Source organism: Drosophila subpulchrella, chromosome 3R (assembly GCF_014743375.2).
Source record: "Drosophila subpulchrella strain 33 F10 #4 breed RU33 chromosome 3R, RU_Dsub_v1.1 Primary Assembly, whole genome shotgun sequence".
In the NCBI taxonomy this organism is placed as follows: Eukaryota; Metazoa; Arthropoda; class Insecta; order Diptera; family Drosophilidae; genus Drosophila; species Drosophila subpulchrella.
Window position 1 is genome coordinate 123519 of NC_050609.1, and position 21829 is coordinate 145347.

Below are 21829 nucleotides of genomic sequence, written 5' to 3' on the forward strand. Positions count from 1 at the left end.
TCTGAATGGATTAATCTGCTTTCAATTCCTTTACAATGCATTGATCTCTGCTTAAAATCTAGTATTACGATTTAAGGCACTATGTAAAGCACTACGTACAGATAATTTCGCTTGGTATCCTTCAGAAAAAACAACTCTTAACAAACACTACATATAAATATGCTATATGTACAAGCTAAAAGGTGAGGGAGCGTTATGCTCCTTTGTTCCGATAACGGTGATATTGATATCCGACGATATTCGATATATGATTCTTGACTAGCACTTTTGACCGCCTCCCGACGGCGGCAATTGGTTGGGATCGTAGTAGAAGACACTGGGCGTCCACGGCCTCTCAGCTCCGGCCATCATTTCCGGATTGGCAACCGCCACCGTCTGGCAGCCGCATTCCGGGCCTTTGCCCCTACCCTCGCCGGGGAACTCCTGACCCACCGCCTGGGCACGCAGCACAATCTGGTGGGGATTGGTCACATTCACATTGGTTATTACACCCGCCTCGTGACGAAAACTGTAGAATCTATTGGTCAAATGCCCATCCACGTAAATCTGAAAAAACAGGAAGGGGGCTTATAAAATATATCTTTAGATTAGTTTGACTTATTAGCCACCTCGAATCCTGCTATAGCGCGGCAGTCTTCCACTTTCCATCTGACATAGAGAGCGGTGCATCCCAAACTGGTAACACACGTAATCGTAGCCGGGAAACTTTCCCCCGGTCCTGTCCTATTGGTTGCATCATTTGCCCTAACGTCCTGGGGAATATACGAAAGAGATTTTTTACACTATATGGAATAGGTACTACCAATGGGTCACCTACCTTAGGCTTCGCCTGCTTGTTGCCCAGCACACAGTCCATGGCATGCATATCTATGATCATCGAGTCTATAAAGTATTTCTGCAAAAAGAGAATGGAATTATATTAAGATTAGAGTTACCTAAGACTGCTTAAGTATGATAATATCTATCATATCTGTGGTTTAACTTACCATTTCGCAGAGTGGATCACACATGGCCGAGCGGAGGGTTTTGGAAACCGTCTTGCACTCTTCGTCGCAGATGAGGGCGCGACAGTGGCAGCAGAGGCATCCCTGTTCAGGTGCCTCCGCCCGGCACTCCTCCTCACATTCTTCGGGGCCATCCCCGGGGCATTCCGGTTGGCACTCCTCCGGGCAGTCTTCCGGGCACTCTTCCGGGCATTGTTCGCATTCGGGCGGGCATTCTATGCACTCTTCATCCTCGCACGAGTGCAGAGGAGTGCCACCACATAGACCACAGTCCTTGAGGGCCTTTCGAAGGAGCTGCTCGCAGAGATTTCGCACATTGGGTGGCAGAGGTCCTTCGGGCAGTAGACCAGTACGCGGACCCCTTGGCACAACCGTGTCCTTCTCCGCACAGGGCTCTACATTGTAAGGATAGGCCGCCCAGTCCGTCTCCTCTTTGATCCACGGAGGACAGGACACCATGCCGGCAAAAGGACACTCAACCTGCTCGGGTTTCTCCTCCCTTACAGGGGGCACAGGGTTCGTGGGTCCCTCACAGATTTCCTTGAGTATGATGCTGGGTGTTTTTGGTTCCAGGTCGTTGCCTTCCTTTTGGGTCTCTTCCTCTAGAATTTCTTGCACTTCCTTGTTGATAAAGGCTTTGAGGGATTGGCAAAGATCTGGCTCTCCCATTGGTTGATTCTCTCCGTTACAGTCGCATTTATGATTCTCTTCTTCTTCCTCCTCACAGTCACGGAAAACATCGCCATCTAGGCCATCACGTGAGCAGGTTAAAGAATTTCCCAGGTCATAGAACTTCTCCGAGCAAGGCTGGCATGTTGCCTTCTCCACTGGAGGTTTTTGGGGCTCTACATCAGGTGGAAAGTCCGGGTCCAGTTCGAAGGCATAGATATCAGTCTCTGGGACCTCCGGCTCTCCCGGCGGCAAGTAGCACTTGCGGAGGTACTCCTCCAGCTGATGGAAGCACTCTACTCGTCGGACCTGCCTTTTGGACATGGGCCTCTCGCCGGCTTCCTCCTCACCAGTGCGGTCATGTTGCTTCGCACAGCACTCATCGAAGGTCAGGCAGGGGGGCCTTGGCTCATCTGCCGGAGCAACTGCATCCTCCCTTTCCGATCTCAGCAATAGCGTCATTTCGCGGAACAGCTGTTGGACCAGGCAGGAGCGGGACTCCCCACAATCGCACCCGGTAGTGGTGAGCTTCTCCATCAACTGGAGGATGCGCTGCTTGCGCGTGCAACAGGCCATGCTCTTGTTTCCGCAGAGATCTTCGGGTGTCTGGAAACCCGTGCCCTCCTGGGCACTCTGCATCTCTGCCAGATCGTTCTTCAGATAGCACTGGCACTCCTTGCTCACACACGTCGACTGGGCGGGATCCTGGCCAGGAGGTTCGTCGTAATTGCACAGACAGCTGCCGCCCGAGAGACTTCGGTGGGTGTGGAGGCTGGTCTGGATGGGATCGGACAAGTCGGAGGACCCATCAGACTCATCACAGTCACAGAACTCTCCACTGTGGTCCTTGAGGCTAACTTTTCTCGAACGAGTAGAGGCACTGGGTTGGCATGGAGCTGACTGGCAATTCTTGAACTGGGAGAATCCTGATGGATGTTGTATCCTTGTGGAGGGACATGGCGGAATGCTGCGCTCTCCTTCACACTCTGTGCAATCCTGATGGGCCAGATTGGCCACAAAGTCCTTGGTGGGCTGCTGCTCTGAACCGCACAGACAGGTGATCTTGCCCACAATCGACCGGGATCTCGTTGTAGCCGAGGTCTCATCGTCCACTCCAAAGGAGGGCTGACTGCACGGGTTTCTCGCATTGGAAGCATTCGATCTGGAAGTCATGCTGCGGTAGTTGGGATGGCTCGGTGGAAGGAAAGCCATTGACGAATCCTGGTGGGTCTGGGTGGCATTGCAGGTACACGGAGGTCGTTCCTCCTTCTGGGCGGGGCAACCCTCGGTTTCTGGATCTTTTAAAGCGGACAACCAAGTAACGCCGCTCTGGTTGGGCCGACTAGATCTTTCGGGAAGACTGGCCAGACTCTTGGATCGGGAGTGCCTTCCCTTTGGTTTGCCCGGTTCCAGCAGGGGAGAGAAGGTGAAGTCGCTCTTAAAGGAGGTTTCGGTAACATTCGAATGGCAGGGAGCCCTACTGTGGGATGGTCCCGAAACCAGGTTGCTTTGACCCGCCCAGTAAGGTGGATTTGAGCCACAAGTGCAGGGATCAAGGAGATCCTTGGTGCAAGCTGTTAGAGCACTTTTGAACGAGGTTCCTGCACTTTGTTCAGTCACCGATGTTCTCACGGAGCATGGCTTCTGACTGGGCTTCTCCACTTCACATGGAACGACTGCATCTTTGTGGCACGCACATACGTGGGTCTTGACCGGTGGTGGATCGGCAGACTTGGACCGCTTGGTCTTGCAGGAGCAGGTAGGTCCTTCATCCGGTTTCGATTCGGCCTTCGGTTCCGGCTGGGGTTCCGGGTACTTGGGCGTGTGGTGTTTCCGCAAAAAGGAATCCTCCGTCTGCGAGGGCTTGGCATGTGGATCCTCGCACTCGGATAACTGGGACTGCGGGGTCTTCGACGGCTTCCAGTGGTCTTTCAGGTAGGATTGGTCGGTCTGTTGGTGGCGGGAGTTGGGGTCGCTGTCGGAATGTCGCTCATGCTGCATGTACATCAGAGCCGGGCATTCTGGGGATGATAAGAATGAGAGAACCGTAAGATTAAAATAAAGTTTTAAAAGCTAATCCAAATTTATTTATACTGAAAATTAAGAGGTAAAATGGTAAGAGTCGTTTCCAATAAATCCTTTCCGTATCCGTTCATAAACATCTTCAACTTCAAATAAAATCCTGTTCAATCATAACCGATATACCGAATAAATTTCGTTCCCAGAGCCTCATCCGCTCAAATAAGGTTAATCTTTTATCTTAACCCATCAAGAAAATAGATTTAAGCTTAATAGCTAAAAACAAATATTACATCTATAAATTGCAAGTAATCTGATGTAGAAAATTGAAAATAATTTAAAAGTTGCATTAAACAAAAAAGAGCTGAGAATCAAAAAACCTTAGTTATTACTTTAGTTATAGACAACGTTATAGGATTTTTTCAAATTCGATCATGGATAGCTACAACGCTTACGTTATTGTTGCGGTTAAGGCTCGAGGGGATGGGGGCTCTTAACCGATACCGAACCGATGCCGAAAACCGTTTCGGCTACTGGTTCCCCGGCTAGAACACACATAACTCGATTCGATTCGATTTGATTCGATGGGCAAACACATTTTATTCGGAGGGATGGCTTATGGGTACGAGCAGTTCCTTGATCTCCGTCAGTCGGATCTCGCGGCCCCGCGTTATATCTGGACGGGACCACATCTCGACGTGGTACAACTCCAGGAACTTGGCCTCCGCCTTTTCGCGACACGGACAGAAGTCGAAGTAGGATGCCTGGCTGCAGACCTCGCGGTCCTCGAACTTGGTGAAGATGGTGCCGCGCTGGACGCAGCGGCAGACCTTGACATTGATGTGCTCCTGGTTTTGGGCGAAGGAGCGCTTCTTCCACGGACACATGCAGCAGCCACAGTTGCCGGGACAGAACACATTGCCGTCCTCGTCCATGATGGGACTAGGATCGAAGCGGCAGGGCGAGCAGTTGGAGAACTCCTTGTTTTGGGGCAATGCGAGGTAGTATCGCTTGCCTACCGGCGGCGGTTCCTGTGGCGGCGGAGGCACAGCCACCTGCTCCTCCTCCTCGCTGGACAGGATCTCATCGGAATTCTCCGACTCGGTGCTGCGGTACTCTGGCTCTGGTTCCGGGGCATAGATCTTCAAGTGTTCCGGCTGAGGCATAGGCTCCTCCGGCTCCTCCTCGGGCTCCTCAATCGGCAGTGGCACTGGAATAGGAATAGGCTCCGGTTCGGGCTCCGGCACAGGCAGGCAGCAGATGGTGATCACCTCCCGCGCCTCCGGATCGTACCAGTGGCCACAGGTGGCCGGTGTGCAACGGGTGTAGTAATGCGAGGTGGAGTCCCCACAGCTGCCCATGTAGGCTGAACTGGCGGACCCTTCGGTCAGCTGCTGCGATGCACACGGGACAAACTGTTCGCTGGCGGATTTACCTGTGCTGGGCTTGGGCGTCCTCGGCGGTGGTCGCATCGCCTGGTGGGAGCGGCACTGGCAGATGGACTCCTTGCGATTCCTTGTCGCAGGCGGATGCTTCTGCTGGCAGCTGACCATCTTGCCACCCTGCGGATTGAACTCCAGCGGCATCTGAACAGTTACGGGCTTGCCGTGAAGAGGACAGCCGGCTCGACCCTTCTTGGGGTCCACCAATCGAGCGGTCAGTTCCAGGGTGACAGCACAGGGTTGGTTCCAACCCCCAGCCTTGTCGAAGTTCTTGAGCAGCATCTGCGTGGCATTGGCCGCCCGTTCCAGGGCCTCCCGAATGGCAGCCGGGTCTTCCAGCTTGCAGCGACTGGTGGCACTACGTCCCTCCTTTGGAGAGTCCTCCGCCGGCCCCTGGCAGTCGAAGAAAATGTCCTGATCGCTGCGCGTCTGCTGGAAGTTGTCGCCCATGTAGAGCAGCCTCGTCGAGTCCATTCCGCGCGTCAGGGTGATGGTGCTCCGGCTCACGAAGCGACCATGCGAATATTCACTGGGCTCGATGCTCGGATCGGCGGGCGGATTGGCGCGTTCCTCGTCCATGACGCTCGAACTGCTAGAACTGTTTTCCCCAAATCAAGCTGTGAACTCACATTAAATTTTTAAGTGTGTGTTGCCTGCTCGATTGTGTCTAAAATACTGACTCCAAACGGGAGGGAAAAGTGACAGTTGCGAACTGGTTACTAAGTAACTCCTATGATTTCGGAACTATCATATTTGTAGTCGATTCCACCAGATGCATTAAGCTTGTCATTTAGGTAAAGTTATATTATACCTTTTTTCGTAATTTGTCTCAGTGTACCTTTATTGTATTGGCTGGTAATTGAGCTATATCCCGAATTTATGCTCTTAGAATCGCGATTTCTAGACGATCGACCATAATTCTTTAACTATCAAATTTAAAAATTTGCCGTTCCTTACAATTTTTATTTTAATTAATTTTGTAAATAATTAGTTGCCTAATACTGACCATTATTTCTCTTCTTTTTGTCTAGATACAGATAGTTTGGGATTTTCTCCTAAATCTACCCTTAAAGTCAGATTCACGGACTCAAAGCTATGAGCCCCACGAAAATACCAACGACTACCAATGAAGAAAACACATATTGCCTTAACATAATTAAATTTAGTTCTAAATAAATTTTGAGAAAAATCAATCACTTTGAGGACATTAAAAGGTGGCTGCACGTTATGGAATTCACGAGCGTTGACTGGGTTCCTGGCAATCTGGGCAGACGTTCTCCCTGCTGCACCACCTCACACTGGGCCTTCTATTCTTGAACTTGCTCTGCTTTCCGGGAGCACTGCAGCCGCAGAAGGTTGCCAGCGACTTCGGCTGGAAGATGTTGACCTTGACCTGGCCACTCTCCGGATTCAGTTCGATGGGCAGCTTCAGGGTCACCGGGTCGCCAATCAGCTTACACTGCCTGTCCTTGGGACAGGGACACTTGTCGTCCGTGTGGAGACGGGCACTGACCTCCAGGGTTGCCGGATAGAAGCGGGTCATCGAGGGTCGAGTGGGCACGCAGTCGGTGCCTCCGTAGCACCTAAGGAGTCGCTGGGTGGCAGTGGCAGCCCGCTCCAGAACGGTTCGAATCTGGCCGGGATCGTCGTATCGGGGCGCCTGCTTGCAGATCACCTCATCGCCACCGCCCACTGCCAACTCCGGAGTCTCCTCGTCATCGCTCCGGCAGTCATGGAAGGTGTCCACATCCACGTCCACGTCATTTTTGGCCATTATAATGCTCAACGAATACACAATTTGGAAACGATCTGGTTCTACCGATATTACAAATGATTCTGCATAGGGAAACTAATCTCAAGGCATTCTTGATTTACAAAATATAGCTTTCCATTCGAGGCCGCACAAGTAAGCTGGTTTTCACTAAGATGTACAAACTCTTGTTTTATGACTTGTAGGTCGAAGCGCAATTATGGACCTCAGCTAATGGGTACCCAAATTAGTAATTTGATTACTCATTTTGTACACCAAATCAGCGCTCTCCATTTTATAAGCCGATAAAATCTAATCTGATCTTAAATCAAATGATATATCATATAACACACCCCATGAAGACCAAAAGGGAACAGTCACTCGGTAATTTACATTTATGTTTGGAGTATTTACATCGAAATGGAGATTTCAAGAGACAACTCATCTGGGGCCCCTGAACAAGATAGAGTTGCTGCGCTCCACGGGAATGTAGACGGTGCAGCAGAACTCCGACTCCATCTTCTGGTTGTGATAAAGGACCAGGCGGGCATGGATGCGCTGCTCGATCTGATCCAGGAGCTCCGAGGAGGCAGGCTTGAGAGCACTCTTCAGACTCTGGACACAGCCGAGAGCCGCCACGAATCCCTCGTAACTTTCCAGCGACTCCTGGTGATTCTTCTCCGCCCACATGTCCTGCATAAACTCGAGGTTCTCCCGGAAATCTTCCCCATCCTCCCACAAATGGAGCAGGCGGGTTCGGAAGGCGAATACATCGAAGTACCCGTCCACTGCACCCTGGAGGAGATCCACAAAGCACCTGGTTCTCAGAGGCATTAAGAGCAGCCGCTGCTCCACACCCACATCCGCTTGAGTGCTGCACTCCACCAATTCCGGTTGCACTTGGACTTCCTGTTCACTGCAAATGGGAGTAGCCTGAACCTCTTCCTCAAGACACTTGAGCTCATCTGTTTGCACGAAAGACACGCTGGCCAGTGATTCCCAATCAAGATTAACCACTTCGGCATGCAGGGAGTACAGTGAAACCCCCGATTTGGAGGAGTGAGCCGTGTGAACCGACAACACCGAGTGGAAACTGTTGCAGGAGAGGCTCTGCTGGAGCTGGAAGCCCATAGATCGACTTCGCATGCGGGCACGATATATCCTCCTGAAGAGGAAACGCCGTAACATGGATCGCTGGCGACGTTGGGGGTTAGGTTGCTCCTCCTTCGTATCCTTGGCCCGCTTTTTGTTTTTCTTCCCAGGCCGAAGCTCAGGTTCTTGCTCCTCAGAAAGCTTCCTCATGGAAGAGGGAACCTCACTGATTTTCTTTTCTTGGTCCTCTGCGGCCTTAGGTGTTGTTTGTTGCTTGAGATTCGTCCGGCTATCGGCTCCTCCTTGGGATCTTCTGGATTTTTGTACAGATCTGCCCACCTTAAAGCCCCGTGGCCTGGATGAGGATGCCTGGACACTTAGGTAACTAGTGCTAGTGGGATCACTGGCTTGACTTTCCTGACTTTCTAGAGTTTCCTGTATAACCTGACCTTCTTGACTCTCCCGACTTTCTTGATTTCCCTGACTCTCCAGACTGGTCACAGTCGACAGTCCTGCCCCGCTTATTCTAGTGGATGAGCCATCCTGGGCGGTGACCCAGCTGGCATCGTCTGACTTGACAGGCTTGCTCTTGGGTAGACTCACCTCGGACGGACTCTGCGAGAGGAGGGTGTCCGCCAGATGCTTCACGCTGCAGGCGATCGCTTGGAAGTCCTTGTGGAGTGGCAGATCAAAGTCGCGACCCTGTTATAGAGATGGTGATAAGGGGTTAAGGATTCATTTTAAAGGAATATAGTAACAACCCACCTCTAGATCGAGTAGAGCCACGCCCAGACCCTTGCTGGCGGTCTGCAGATCCGGCACCTCGGTCTTTTTGGCCCGCTTGGCAGGACTATCGTAGAGTTCGTCGGCCAGGCTGTAGCCCTCGGGCATCACGCCCAGTTTTCGCTCCATCAACTGGCACTGCTCGTCCTTGGTGCGCAGCTCGTCCTCCAGGCAGCGCGCCCGCTCCTCCGACTCCTTCATCTGGCCCTCCATCTGGCGGATCTTGTTCTCCAGCGTGCCCACCTCCTCCTTCAGCTCACTGTTGGTCACCTCGATGTGCAGGTACTCCTTTTTGATGTCAAAGATCTGGGTGCGCAGTGCATCCGTCTCCTGCCTCAACTGATCCTCGGTGTTCTGCTGCATCTTTTTGGCGAAGCTCAGGTCGTCCATCAGGGCCTGGCTCCTTCGACGTTCCGTCTCCAGGGCCTCCGTGAGGGGCATCTTGTGCTCCGCCTCCATCTCCATCTTGGCCATCACGCTCTCCATGCTGCACTGCAGCGTTTGATTCTCGGTGAGCAGGTCGCGGTGCTCCTTGGTCATGCGCACCAGGCAGGTCTTCAGCGCCTGCTCACCCTCTTCCAGCTGCTGGATCTTCTCGGTGGCCGCCCGGGAGTCATCCCGCAGGCAGTCCTGCAGCTGGGTGATCTTCTGCTTGAGGCTGGCCTCCTTGGCTCGGTAGGCTTCCTCGCGCTCCTTGTACTGCTGCTCCAGGTCCACCCAGTGGGAGTCGGCCGTCTCCATGGCCTCGTAGTGCCGGGCATTCAGTTCTTTGAGTTGGCTGCGTAGGCTCTTCACCTCCTCCTTGAGGTAAACAATCTCACGACCCTCGCCGGGATCAGCATATCCCATCTGGCCCAAACCAAAGTCTGCTGTTTGCAATTTGGCGCTGGAGTTGAGGCTTCCTTGGGCTGTGGGAGTATAGCCCGACGTGAGACGCGGACTGCCCTCTGGGGAGGAGACATTGTTGCCCATTTTGGCCAGCGATAAGAGACGACAGATGAGCAGCAAAGGCAGCGATCTCCGCAGATCCTGCAGCTCCTTTCTGGCCTGTTTCCTCTCCGCTTGCAGATGCTCCAACTGGGTCTCGGCTGCAGCAAGATCCTCCCGCAGGATGAGCACCTCTGCCCTGCAATCCTGATACTTGGCGCCCAGTGCCTCCTTGCCGAACTCCAACTCCACGTTGCGTTGGCGAAGGATCTCCAGTTCCACCTCGTTGCGCTGCAGATGGAGTCGCGTGTCGTTCTCCGCCTCCTCGAACTCGCACTTGGCCTCCTCCAACTGGGCGTTCTGTTCGGTCAGGTGCTCCACCCGGTCGGCTAGCTCCTTGAGATCCTTCTCCAGCTGCAGCTCCCGCTGCAATCTCTGAGCCAAGTGCCGCGCCTGGGCGTCACCACTGCTCTCGTAGATTAGGAGCTTGCCCTCCAGCTGCTCCAATCTCTCCTGGTAGTACTGCAGGTGGGTATGGCTAATCCCACTAGATGGCAGATCGCACTCCACGAACACTCCGCTCTCGCTGAGGCTGCTGCTCTGCCAAGAGCTCACCTGGCTGCAGTGCCTCTTGCTGGGCGTGGGCGGGGCGGTGGGCGTGGCACAGTTGCTATACGGCTGAACAGTGGCTACGATCCTGTGATTGTGATTGTGACTCTGACTATGACTTTGGGTTGAGTTGTGCCTCCGGTGGGTTTCCGTCCGGTTCTGTTTTTGGGCGAAAAATAAAACAAAACTTGAATTTTAGCGATTTCTAAGTCCGAAATTTTCATAAGGGTGGCTAAAACGAGTGAAGCTAATGGAAATAACTGGGGTATCAATAAATATATGGATTGTATGTATATGTTTGCTAAACACGCAGTAAAGTCGTCTACGATTAACTGACAAACATAAATGGGCTAGCTAGGCTCCAAATGTATGATCTTTATATGAGTTACATTTTGTGCCATCTTAGATACGGATTCGTTTTACAAAACTATACCCAGAAAACACCCAAAAACTGGTATTACCCAAAACAGTTGCCCTGCCCTTATGTTTTAGTAAAAATGTAGTCAATATATTACCTTGAGTTCATTTTAGGAAATCTTTCATAAAACATAAGGGCAACTATTAGGTAATAAATCATTCAGTTTAGGTAATTCCAGTTTTCTTAGTGTAAGATTAGAACTTATACTTATTAGCAAACAATATTTAGTCCCTACTGTATGTCCTCTTTATTATTTAAATATTTAAAATCAAATTTTTTTAGTTTATCTATAAATACAGTGGCTTTACACACCTGATCGCCTGGCACCATGGCATCCAGGTCCAGTTGCTGGACGCACTGCAGCAATTGTTGCAGGCAGCGCTTGTCCCGATCCTCCAGCTGCTGGGCGGACTGCTCCAGCAGATCCTGCAGACTCTGGCAGTGGCCCTCGCAAGTGCTCTCCATCTGGATCGGATCAAGGATAATGCAATTAATTATGTTCTTCTAGTTAACAGTTACTTAGGCAAATTAGCACTGGCTTAATGCTCCACTGCCGCCACTGACACACTCTCATGTGCAAACCGATCTACGACTAATTTCACTTTGCTGGCTGCGCGAATAATTACTTTTGGTTATTGCAATTAGGCGAGCGAATTGGATTTTCAAGCTGAACGACTTCACCGCCGCTGGCTGCCAGCTGAAACTGTTCGGCTCTAGAAATTAAACGTACCGAAACTGAAAAACAGCAGAAGAGATTGACGGATGGGGGGCATCGAACTGGAGATACCTCATAAGAAACTGAATAGATATGTTTCTAACGAGAAACAATTTGTTGAAATGTACTCTTCACTACTTATAGACTTGATATAATATTTAAGTATAATAGATTTTTTAATATTTTTGGACTTGATATAATCACAAAATGTAATATATTAGGAAAATCATTTAATATATGTATTTGTTTACTTTGTTTAACATTTATTTGTAGATTATTTCGTCTACAACACAGGAGTTTCAAATGCAAAAGGCTGCAGAAAGAAGATCTTCTCTGTTATTTACAAACTTTAAATATTTAACAACCCCTTTATTTTCTCGGTCACCCAATATACCTTCAATCGTTCCACTTAATGGGTGTACCACTAAGGTGTGGGGCCAACAAAGCCTTTTGCTGGATTTGGTTGTCTATGAGTAACGACAAAACACTCATAAGTATAACAAGATTCGTAGATGGCGTCCACTTAGGGCACTACCCTTATAAGCAGCGTTTTAAGCGCTTGCCTCTGATTTGGCTAAAACAACTCTTAGGCCAAATCATCTACATGGCCAAGAAGCAATCGTGGTAAAATTGTAGGCGGTGATCACAGTTCGACACACACAGATGACATAAAGTCTCTGTGCAGACTCGCTGACAATTGGAAAGTGTAACCACAGATTTCAATTCCTGAATATTTTATAACACAGCCTAATGAGTAAGCCACCAACTGTGGCTGCTCCAGTGAAACAATTTCAATTGGAAAATAAAAAGATTGTTGTTGCCGTTAAACCAAAACAATTTCCGTGCTGGCTTAGATGCCAAACAAAACTGAGAGACTTCAGCACACTGAGTTGGCCAACTAGCGCTAACTTGGCTCTGAGCGCAGTCGAATGAATGGCTCAATTCATTTTCATTCATAAACAACCGCCAAGTGAGTCACTCGCTCGAGTGGTTTCACAAACTGGCTTTCGAGTGATTCGCGAACCCGGGGTGCCATTGCCTTACCTTATCGCTATCATCTTCCAGCTCGAGTATGCGAAACTCGAGGAGTTCATTCTGCTCCCTCAGCTCGCTGGCCTCGTCCTCGAAGCTGGCCTGCTTCTCCTCGAGCTCCTGGATCCGCTTCATCAGCTCCCCGATGTGGGCCTGCTTCTTTCCACTGGCCATCGCCGCCTTTTCCGCGGCATCTAGTTCCTGTTTCATCAGCTGCACCTCCGTTTGCAGGCGCTCGTTCTCCTTCTGGTACATTTCCGCTTCTTTTTGCAGCTTGTCCAGGTCCTGCAGCTGCAAGTAAGAAATGGGGGTGGATTCAGTCACCACTCAAGGGAAACAATTCTAAAATCGATGGGAAATCATCCAGAAAACCCTCTTAGGTTCTGGGAAATAACCTATTCATGCGGAGATATTTTAACAACCACCTGTTTGCTTGTCTAGTTCTTATTTCTCTTTCTCAAGGAAATCTACGAAACATTTTTAATTGGATTACAAATCATTTAAAATTTTTTAATATAATAGTACATGCATGATAATTTTATTTATTTTAAAGGTCTGACAAAAAAACCTAATACCTAAAAATCTTGCTTTTGTCAATTTAACATAAATTAAAAGTACATTTAATGTTATATTTAATTCTAAATATCGTTAATCAAGTGGATGAAGAAACATTTTTTTGCATATTCAGAACATCTTGAAATGTCAAAGTATTCTCAAAAACTTACTAATTTTAAGTAGAAGCACACATATACCGTCTACATTTAAAGGAAAAACTCAAATACTATCAAATAACAAAATTATATTCAATTCCTTAATCTCTTTCTTCAATTGAAAATTAAAAACATCATAGAATGGCATGAATAATTCTCCGACAAACTATCTAATGGCTTCTGTACATCGACCTTACTATGCCATACCTAAGATGTCTTATTTCTTTTGAAAATAATCCTATACCAACGAAATATAAAGGAAAACAAAAGTCTATTAACTGAGATGTACTGATTTCGAGTTTCTAGATATAATAAATCACAATCCATGAACTATCATTAATCATTAGATTTAAAGCTAACTTCTCCTGCCTAAATGGCTTTGTGTTATTGGCAATCTTCCAAATTTTTAGCTAGTCTACCTGCTAGTGGGGACCGGGTACTTACAGTCTGCCAAATCACGCCGCTGTCGGATCCGCTGGAGGGCGGCTGCGGGCTGATGGAGGGCGGGGCCGAGGACAGAGCCGAGTCCGTGTCCGAATTGGGGTCCTTGGGAAGACCACAGAGAGAGGGGGATTGGATAAATACCAGAGTTCGACGAATTTCTAAGCCGTGACTCACCTTCGACTTGGCTGCTGCCGGATGGCTGCCGAGCAGCGTCGTCATCCAAGTGGTGGCCCTCATCTCGTCGGGGGCCCTCATGCGAGTAGGAGCATCATCCAATCCATTCGGCTGGCTGCTCTTCATTGTTGTGCGCATCTCGAGCGCTGATTTATGTGCATTTTTCGTATTGTTGATTAGCTCAATGTTCTTGAGTTGGGTTATCTGGGGATTTAATGGGGAAAACAGGGGGAAAAATTAGAAAATGTCGTGCCATAGTTACATTTATACCACCACTCTCTATCACTCGCGTTTGCCCACGTTTTCTTCGGGCGACCTGGCCCAGAATGGACAAAGCAATTAACAAAAGAATCTGTTTTTTATCTGTTCTTCGTGTGTATACTATTTATAAAGAGGGGGGCCCGGGGCCCCCAGAACACTGAGAACTGAAAAGAACGCTCCGCTTTGCGGTGTGCTCTTTACATGTGTGTTAACAGTTATGACTTGATTTCTTGCCACAGACACACTTTTCGCTAAAAAAAAAAGCGCCAAATCATTATTATGGACAGGTACAGGTTGCTTTTGATCCGGACAATGGGTACCAGTGGGTCCCAAATGCCAAGAAGTGGGTTCAATGACACGGCCGAAAGATCAAAACGAGGTAGGAAAAGGTGCGTTTTGTTGTCCGATTAGCTGGGCCAAGGCACCAGTCGTCGATCCTGGTCGTGAATCACGAAACTCCACGCACAATTGAATGTGCATTTCAAAAGTTTCGCTTTATCGTCGGGTCCCATCACGATTTTCATGGTCACGATGCCATCCATCTGCCCTGTCAGCTAATTAGCCTCTAACTCGAAGCCTCAAACTCGAAAACCAGCAATCCGAAAACCGAACCCAGTTCGAAACGCCAAATCACTTTCCAATCAAGCAACGCCCAGTTATGTTTTACTTTCATGTCAATCTCATGTTTTATATAACACCCATAATAGCAGTGTTATTATACGCATAATGCAGCATTATGCTAATTTGTGGGCCTCGTTGGACATGTGTGTTTGGGGCCGGAGGAGAAATCATTAATCAATTGTGAAACGAGGTATGTATATGGACGGTACGTACACCCAAAAGGTTTCCAGAGAGCCCAGTGCTTGCAGTGCAATGACCAACCGTACATCGCTTAATTTCACAACTGACCGCACTGGGAAAAATAATTAATTGGGCTGGGGAGAATAAATACACTTCAAATTCAAATGAGTTGCTATCCTATGATGTCTCTAACTTTGAGGTACATATTTGAACAATGTACATGCAAATATATGGTATTGCATGGATGATTTTATTGGGAGTTACTATTTACATTGAACAGTAAAACCATAGAAAGCGTTATGCTTGCTTTACCTCAAACTTTCAATTAAAATGTTGAAACTGTATACATGATACTTAAACAATTTTATGAGTTCAAATACAGCATTTGATATGCTAAGGGACTGAATTAGTTTTTAAAATTAAAATTTGTGAATGATTTATTTTTAAAAAATAATTCTTTTCTCTCAGTGCAGATATACGTTTATGAGAGTCCAGGGTCTGGGCCCAAAATGGAGTTGCTTTTGCTGAAGTATTGCTGCTGGCGTTGGTGTCGCATGCCTGCACGTCTTCGATTGAAATTATCGGCTGTCGTGGAGAGAGGGGCCCGAGATCGCCGACCGATACCCAGACTGAGCTAACCGTTATGGTAATTTCTTGGATCGATTCCAAAAGAACTTTTTGCATAACGGCCGGTTAACGAACTCGATCAACGTGCTCGGGGCGATTAAGCAAGTGGCCGCCATCAACATTACCAGTCCCAGTTTCAATACCCATTCCCCGAACCACTCATCTCGCCTCCCCCGATTCCATTCGGGGGGACTTTTTGATGGCTCTATCTCTATTGATGCCATATGCAGATTGCGCTAAATGCAGCGTCGACGTTGCGAGACGGAGATGCGCCATCGGGTCGATTTCAAACGCTCGATGGATTGTTTGTAAATCTGTCGGCAGTCCCAACCTGCTGAGCCATATACGATGCGGAGATACCCAGAAACGGAGATACCCAGATACTTGGATAAAGAGATACCCAGATACTCGGATGCACATGGGTGTGTTTATGTCTCGCTGTCGGTTTGTTTGCACAAGCCGCGGGCCAAGTGATTGTGATTGTGTGAAATGATTTTCCTTTCTGCAGACAGGTTTCACTTCGATCGGTGCAACTGCCACTGCAACGATCCGACGTTCCGGGTTCGACTCCCCCGGTCCGTGGACGATTACGTGTAGCAGCAGCCATCAAAAGGCATCGCCGGTGCCTTACAAACAGACGGGGTCAATCTAATAGTACTCTAGATGATTTTCCCGGAAGTAAGTGACCTGCATTTGGAATCGTTCTAGAACATTGGCTATAATCAAACACATTTTCCACTTTGCTTACTCATCGTCTTAATAAACCAAACTTCCTTAAATATTTCTTTACCATTATATTTTCTTATATCATTTCGAAAAGGCCTTCTCCAGTAATGGTTAAAGGTATGAGATTTAGTATTTCATTAAACAATTTTAAAAATTTTATTAATTTCAACACATTCAAGAGAGATAAGAGTTTCAAATCACCCATTCCGTTTTTATTTACCCTATCATATGAGACTAAACAGAAACTTTAGCTTCTTATACCACAGTTTCCCAACATCCAATATTATTTCATAATTCTCAGAGCTATTATGTTGACCCCAACTGTAGGTAGCAACTAGTAGGTATATATTTTGTCTTATATTTGCATTTGGCATTGTAATTCAGGTTTGAGTCTGCACAAAGGCACTGCTTTGATTTGATCTTGCGAAAGCGAAAGTTTATATGCGCTAATGAATTATATTGTATTGCAGATGGTATGTGGTACCTGGGATGTGGGGTATGGTATCAGGAGGGCCAGTCAAGCGCGGATGGGATAAGCTAATTGAACTAATGAATGGACTTGCCAGGGCCCTGTTGACATATATGCATTGGGCCCGTTAATTTGCATCGATATCGCCCAACGAACCCGTGGATTAACCGGGGAGTCCAACTGTGGCGATTCCGATTTCCGATGCCGAAGTCCAAGTCGGAGCCTTTCCCTTTCGATCTGAGATACCACAAAGAGGTAATTATTCATCCGTCGCGGCCTCAGCTGTTTTTGATGATGGCCTCTTTTGTGCTCAAAAATTTGCAAAATTTTATAGACCCCGTGTAGCAGAAATGTCAGGCAGCACAGACTTTTGATATCGCCGATTGATAGTTAATCATCCGAGATGATCTTTTAATGGTTTTTGAAAGTGGAGTAAATTGAGGCCGATAAGCTCCAGATTTCGTTTTTCAAGCAGTTTATTACGCACTATATTATATTAATTTAATAATTGTGTTTATCGATTGGTGCCAGCTTTCGAAATAACTTGTAAACAAAGTTGCTAGTTTTGAAAGCGATTTGCTTTACCGACCAAAATCAATTACAAGCTTATAAAATATATGAAATTGATTTTTATTTCTTGGTATGTTGTAAAAATAGAAAATGATTATTAAAATCAAAACTATGTTCTATTAAAATGGAATTTGAATTAAAATTTTTTTAAATCAAATAAATTATATTTCAAAAGTCCATTAAAATGAACTGGTTTGGAAAAGCGGAAACACCAATTTGAGCAGTGAATAATGTCTTACTAGAATCCTTTCCCTTTTTAAAATGGAACATCTTCGCCTTGTGAATTCTTGAGTTATAATCTATAAATTAGGCGCCATTCTGACACTTTATATGCTAACTCCCCCGCCATTCCATTCCCATAAATCAGATTTCCCATCGCCGCCTCACAATAAGCTAATTGTCTATGGGGTACGCGTCGTAGGCGCAATTCCCGTGAAGTGAGTAACAAGTGCTACCAGAAATAGGAATCACTTAATGGCTTATACTCACTTTATACGTATAATTATATTTGCTCTGGCTATGTCAGTGGTCAATTACCTTGACATCCCTCCGGTTGTAGTAGTAATCCATTGTCAGGCGTATTTATGCATTATTCCCACATATGAAGGTGTGGATTTCGTTTGACAAAAACAATTAACCGCAATTTTCAAGTTTTAGTTTCTTTGATGGCAAATGGCAAATAGTTTTCACCGTGGTAATTTCACTAAAACATCGAAATTTATAGACACATTCGGGCAAACGATTCGCGATTTGCATATGGTTCACATTTCCATTTCACACACCCCTTTTTTTTGCACTCCCAAGTCGTTTATTTGTTGTTTTTGTTGTCTGCACACTTTTTGTGTTGTGATTACTTTGCATATTGGTAGCGTCCGCAGTCTTGGCGTCTTGTTTTAGCAACATCATCATCACAATCATCATTACCTTGCCATCGCCTCGCTTTTACTGTCGTTTGGCTATGGCGATGGGAAGATGGGGATGACTAAATTTTTGCAGGCAGCAGCGGCATAGTCATACCCATACCCATACCCATAGCAACATATCGTATTTAAAATAGCGTTAACATTTTAAAAGCTTTTCACTGACCCCAATTGGTGGTGTGCACACACACTCCCCACAACCACACACTTTTTCCTTAAAGACTCTTGACTCTTAGGGGAGAGTGGTGGTCAGTACACAGGCGAAAACATCAATCACTAAGGTGAAATGGTCAGTCAACATCAAATAAGAATAAAACATATTACTTGCTTGGAAAACATGTGACTGAAGAAAAGCTATTTTGTTAATAGGGCGAAAATATCATAATGATATGACAGCTTGTTCTTAGGCCTTATGAGTAGGCAATTCTTAAAGCTTTCAGTTTTAATTAAAAGAAAGTATCAAGTAATGGTATTATATTTTGTATTTTTGTTTTGCTTATTATTACTATTTTAAAGATGTGGTTTTAACAGAGCTTTCTTAGGCTCTCATATTATTTAATTTTTTTTATTTATTTGTACTAATATTGCGAATAAACTTAAAAAGTTGTTACGATGTTTACACTCTTGGAGATATTTAATTCTTAAAGTAAACATTTAAGAAATTAAATATTTGGTATGACTAATTATTTCCGAAGTTTGCACACATCTTACAAGGCGTTAAATTAACAAAAATTTTTATTGGTCAGTTATTTGTTCGCACATGTTTTACGAGTTTTCCGGGTTGTTACCCCTGAGAAGGTGCTGTTTTTCATTCGATTTGTAACACTTTTTTTCAAGTGCACTTATTGATGCCGACGCTTATTTCTTGTTGCTGGATGACATCGTTGCCCGATTGCCGATGATGTTGCTGCTGCACTTTGCTATGCAAATGACTGCTAGAAACTGGCGCACTGGCCGACATCCGATCGCGGATTAAAGAGATCGGCCAGATGCGATTCGATCCACACCCAACCCATCCGATCTGATCCGATCCGTTGCCATCCAGCTGTCATGGCCCAATGATCTCGAGATCTTGGATCTTCGGAACAAATTCTCGACTACTTTGGCAGCGATAAAAACAATTACGAGCAGGCGCGATTAATGAACTGTAAAATCGAATTCGATCACTGGAACGTAACGAAGCTATATGGCCACAAATCACGAAATGGAGGTACGAAAGGGGTGTGAAAGGCAATTAATTTCGATCATTTTTGGCATATTTCACTAAACTATAGTGCGAAGTCGGTGAAAATATGGGTTCGTGTGCGTTAAACAATGGCAAAGAGAAAGACAAACTGTGAATAGGTTTAACTCTATTCAAAAGTAACGATTGTTTGGGTTTTGGTTTGGTATTTGATGGTGTGTATCCATCAATGTGTGGCATTTGGTTCCTACATTTTTGGCATAGAAAATCAGACAATGCACTTCGCTACACTTTTCATTAGCGCCTCTTTTCAAAAGACCGCCGATTCTGGGCCGCAAATTTCACCTGATTATGCACTCGGAATTGTATCCATTTGATTTGTGCACTTCACTGGGTGTGTAGTATCTTTTATAGGACTTTATATGTCGGACTGAAACCGAGACTCAGACACCTGCGACACCTGCGACCGCTGCGAACTTAAAAACCGAACTGAACGGCCATTCATGCGAGCGGTAAACTCTCGAGCGGCGGGAGAGAAAGTGAGTGAGTGAGTGAGTGGTGCGAAAAACCGGCTTGGAACCGACCGCTCCACTCTCTCTCTCTCTCTCTCTCGCTCTCGCCAGCGATCCACTTGCAACACTTGCGCTGCTGCAACTGCAACGCTGCAACTGCCGCAGCAGGTTTTTTCATTACTTTTTTCCCCGATTTTTCTTTTCTGTTTTTTTCTGCCCACCGCTTATCGACGCGGCGATTGTTGTCTTTGCCATTCTCATAACTAACGCAAAATTATATCATAGATCATGCCAATAGTGCATAACCACAGGTAGAGATACAGATGCAGATGCAGATGCAGATACTGCAGCGGCAGCAGCACATATAGAGTATCTATGTATACATACTCTGGGATCCCGAGATACAGATACTGTATCTGGCCGAGCTCTTAACTTTTAACCCGCCTCCCAGACAAGTTCAAGTGCTGGCTGCCCCCCTCCCCCCCCCCCCTTTACCAAAAAGTTAAAAAGCCAAAGAAATAAAACAGAAACACAGACTCACCTCAGGTGTAACTTGAGCCTGGCGTATGGGATTTTGCTCGACTGCAATATCTGTATCTGGTTCGGTTTTAGCTTTTGTTTCTCCCATTGGCTTCGTAGTGGGTTTCTTTGGCTTTTGGCTCGTTTCGTTGGGGTTCGTTTTGGGTTTCGTCGTCGCTGGCACTTTGGCTTCACTCTGCCTCTTCTGCTTCTTGGGACTCTGCAGTGCCAGCAAGTCCTTCCTCAGCAGTCCTATATTACGTTCTTTGGTCTTTATTTCCTCTAGCTGCAAGTAAATGTTTTCAATATATATTTAGGATCAAGAAATGGCTAAGACGGCGCAGTAAATAACCCAAAGATCGTAAAATATATCCACAACACTATCCACAATATTGACATAAAGCCCCTTTGGGGTGTCTCATTTCAGTAATGTTTAAACCTTTAACCCAAGGTTTATACATGTATACCTCATCTTGGACTATTGCACTAATGTTTACATTTTCAAGCGAAATTTGTTTGTTTGTTTAAACGTTAAACGATAACGTGTTGTATACCTCATCTTAGACTAAACAACTTATTGTGTGTGTTTTTATGGGGAATTTATATAACGGCTTTCAAATTGAATGCCAAATCAGGTTCTCCTTTAAAGCAATTAAATATGAAGTAAATATTTTAGGGAACCTATTTTCCGTATGATTATAAAATATATCCAAACGTTATAAGCTAGGTAAAATGACCTGTTTTCTTGCTGTGCAAATTCAAAATGCATGTATGAATTTCAATGGTCGTATGAAAAGTTGCCCGTCCGCTTCTGAACCGCCGGGTTTCTTTCCGTACCGCTCAGCCCCCTCCCCCTCCCCATTCACCATCTCCCTTTCGGCCAACTTTTGGTGACCCGTTAGCAGCCGCTACACGCACAACTTACCAAACGTGTTATTTCAATTTTGGCTGATTTCTGTATGTGAGTCAATCGGTTTTCATACGCGTTCTTCAATTGCCGCATATCGGCAGCCTTGAGTCTATCAGCCTGCCCCATAATCTGCAAGAAACGGTCGAATCATATACTACATATGCGTGCTGCCAACTTTGGAACTGGGGACTCCAAGCAGCGGGAGAGGCCAGAAGCAAGTTAATCCATGCTGTTAGTTTGCACTTTGCGATTAGGTCGCACATCCATTAACCAAACGAGACACAAAAACACACAAAACTGCTACAAAAATGCTACAAAAAGAACGGGAAAGGAAAGTTCTTGGCTCAGTCGAAGAATCGCATACCCTTTATAAGGTGCGCATGTAAAAACAGAAGGGAATAATTAAATTTAAATATGGAAAACACCTAAAGACTTTCACTTTGTCGGTGGCTAACCTTTTTAAAATTCAACGCATATTCTAGACCATTAGAGAGTGTTTAAAATGTAAATTTGAAATGTTATATACGGAATGTTATCAACGGA

The 21829-nt window shown here is 46.4% G+C and overlaps 4 protein-coding genes across 7 annotated transcripts in view; 1 reads left to right on the top strand and 3 right to left on the bottom strand.

The window, feature by feature from the left end:
• LOC119562915 lies at positions 1-5786 on the bottom strand. Its single transcript, XM_037876062.1, has 5 exons — positions 5128-5786; positions 987-3694; positions 818-895; positions 609-752; positions 1-546 (listed from the first exon to the last, which is right to left on the bottom strand). Exons 1-5 carry the CDS (start codon positions 5711-5713, stop codon positions 259-261), a joined length of 3804 nt encoding a protein of 1267 aa, XP_037731990.1. The 5' UTR covers positions 5714-5786; the 3' UTR covers positions 1-258.
• The window catches only part of LOC119562914 (intracellular protein transport protein USO1), a 25225-nt gene continuing 6953 nt past the window's right edge, over positions 3558-21829 (bottom strand). For 2 of the 4 annotated variants that reach the window (XM_037876059.1, XM_037876058.1), the window contains exons 4-11: positions 21302-21415; positions 20399-20662; positions 13789-13992; positions 13615-13716; positions 12473-12751; positions 11026-11178; positions 8742-10454; positions 7262-8678 (exon numbers count right to left, since the gene is read on the bottom strand). In XM_037876059.1, the coding sequence (XP_037731987.1) occupies positions 7326-8678; positions 8742-10454; positions 11026-11178; positions 12473-12751; positions 13615-13716; positions 13789-13992; positions 20399-20662; positions 21302-21415 (4182 nt within the window). In that variant the 3' untranslated portion in view covers positions 7262-7325. Of the gene's footprint in view, positions 3695-7261; positions 8679-8741; positions 10455-11025; positions 11179-12472; positions 12752-13614; positions 13717-13788; positions 13993-20398; positions 20663-21301; positions 21416-21829 lie in introns of those variants that run through there. The other 2 variants (XM_037876061.1, XM_037876060.1) reach the window with 2 other exon arrangements.
• Positions 6277-7020, bottom strand: LOC119562917. Its single transcript, XM_037876065.1, has one exon. The coding sequence runs from the start codon at positions 6906-6908 to the stop codon at positions 6369-6371; it is 540 nt and encodes a 179-aa protein (XP_037731993.1). The 5' UTR covers positions 6909-7020; the 3' UTR covers positions 6277-6368.
• The window catches only part of LOC119562916, a 9431-nt gene continuing 2332 nt past the window's right edge, over positions 14731-21829 (top strand). The window contains exons 1-4 of the mRNA XM_037876064.1: positions 14731-14860; positions 15319-15899; positions 15986-16155; positions 16674-16927. The gene's annotated coding sequence lies outside the window, so the exon portion shown is untranslated. The remainder of the gene's footprint in view (positions 14861-15318; positions 15900-15985; positions 16156-16673; positions 16928-21829) is intronic.

Coding starts and splice junctions, on each gene's coding strand:
- LOC119562915 (XM_037876062.1), bottom strand. CDS start 5,713: ATGGACGAGGAACGCGCCAATCCGCCCGCCGATCCGAGCATCGAGCCC. Junction 3,695..5,127: donor GACGCCCAAGCCCAGCACAG/GTAAATCCGCCA, acceptor TATCATCCCCAG/AATGCCCGGCTCTGATGTAC. Junction 547..608: donor GCGCTATAGCAGGATTCGAG/GTGGCTAATAAG, acceptor CTGTTTTTTCAG/ATTTACGTGGATGGGCATTT.
- LOC119562917 (XM_037876065.1), bottom strand. CDS start 6,908: ATGGCCAAAAATGACGTGGACGTGGATGTGGACACCTTCCATGACTGC.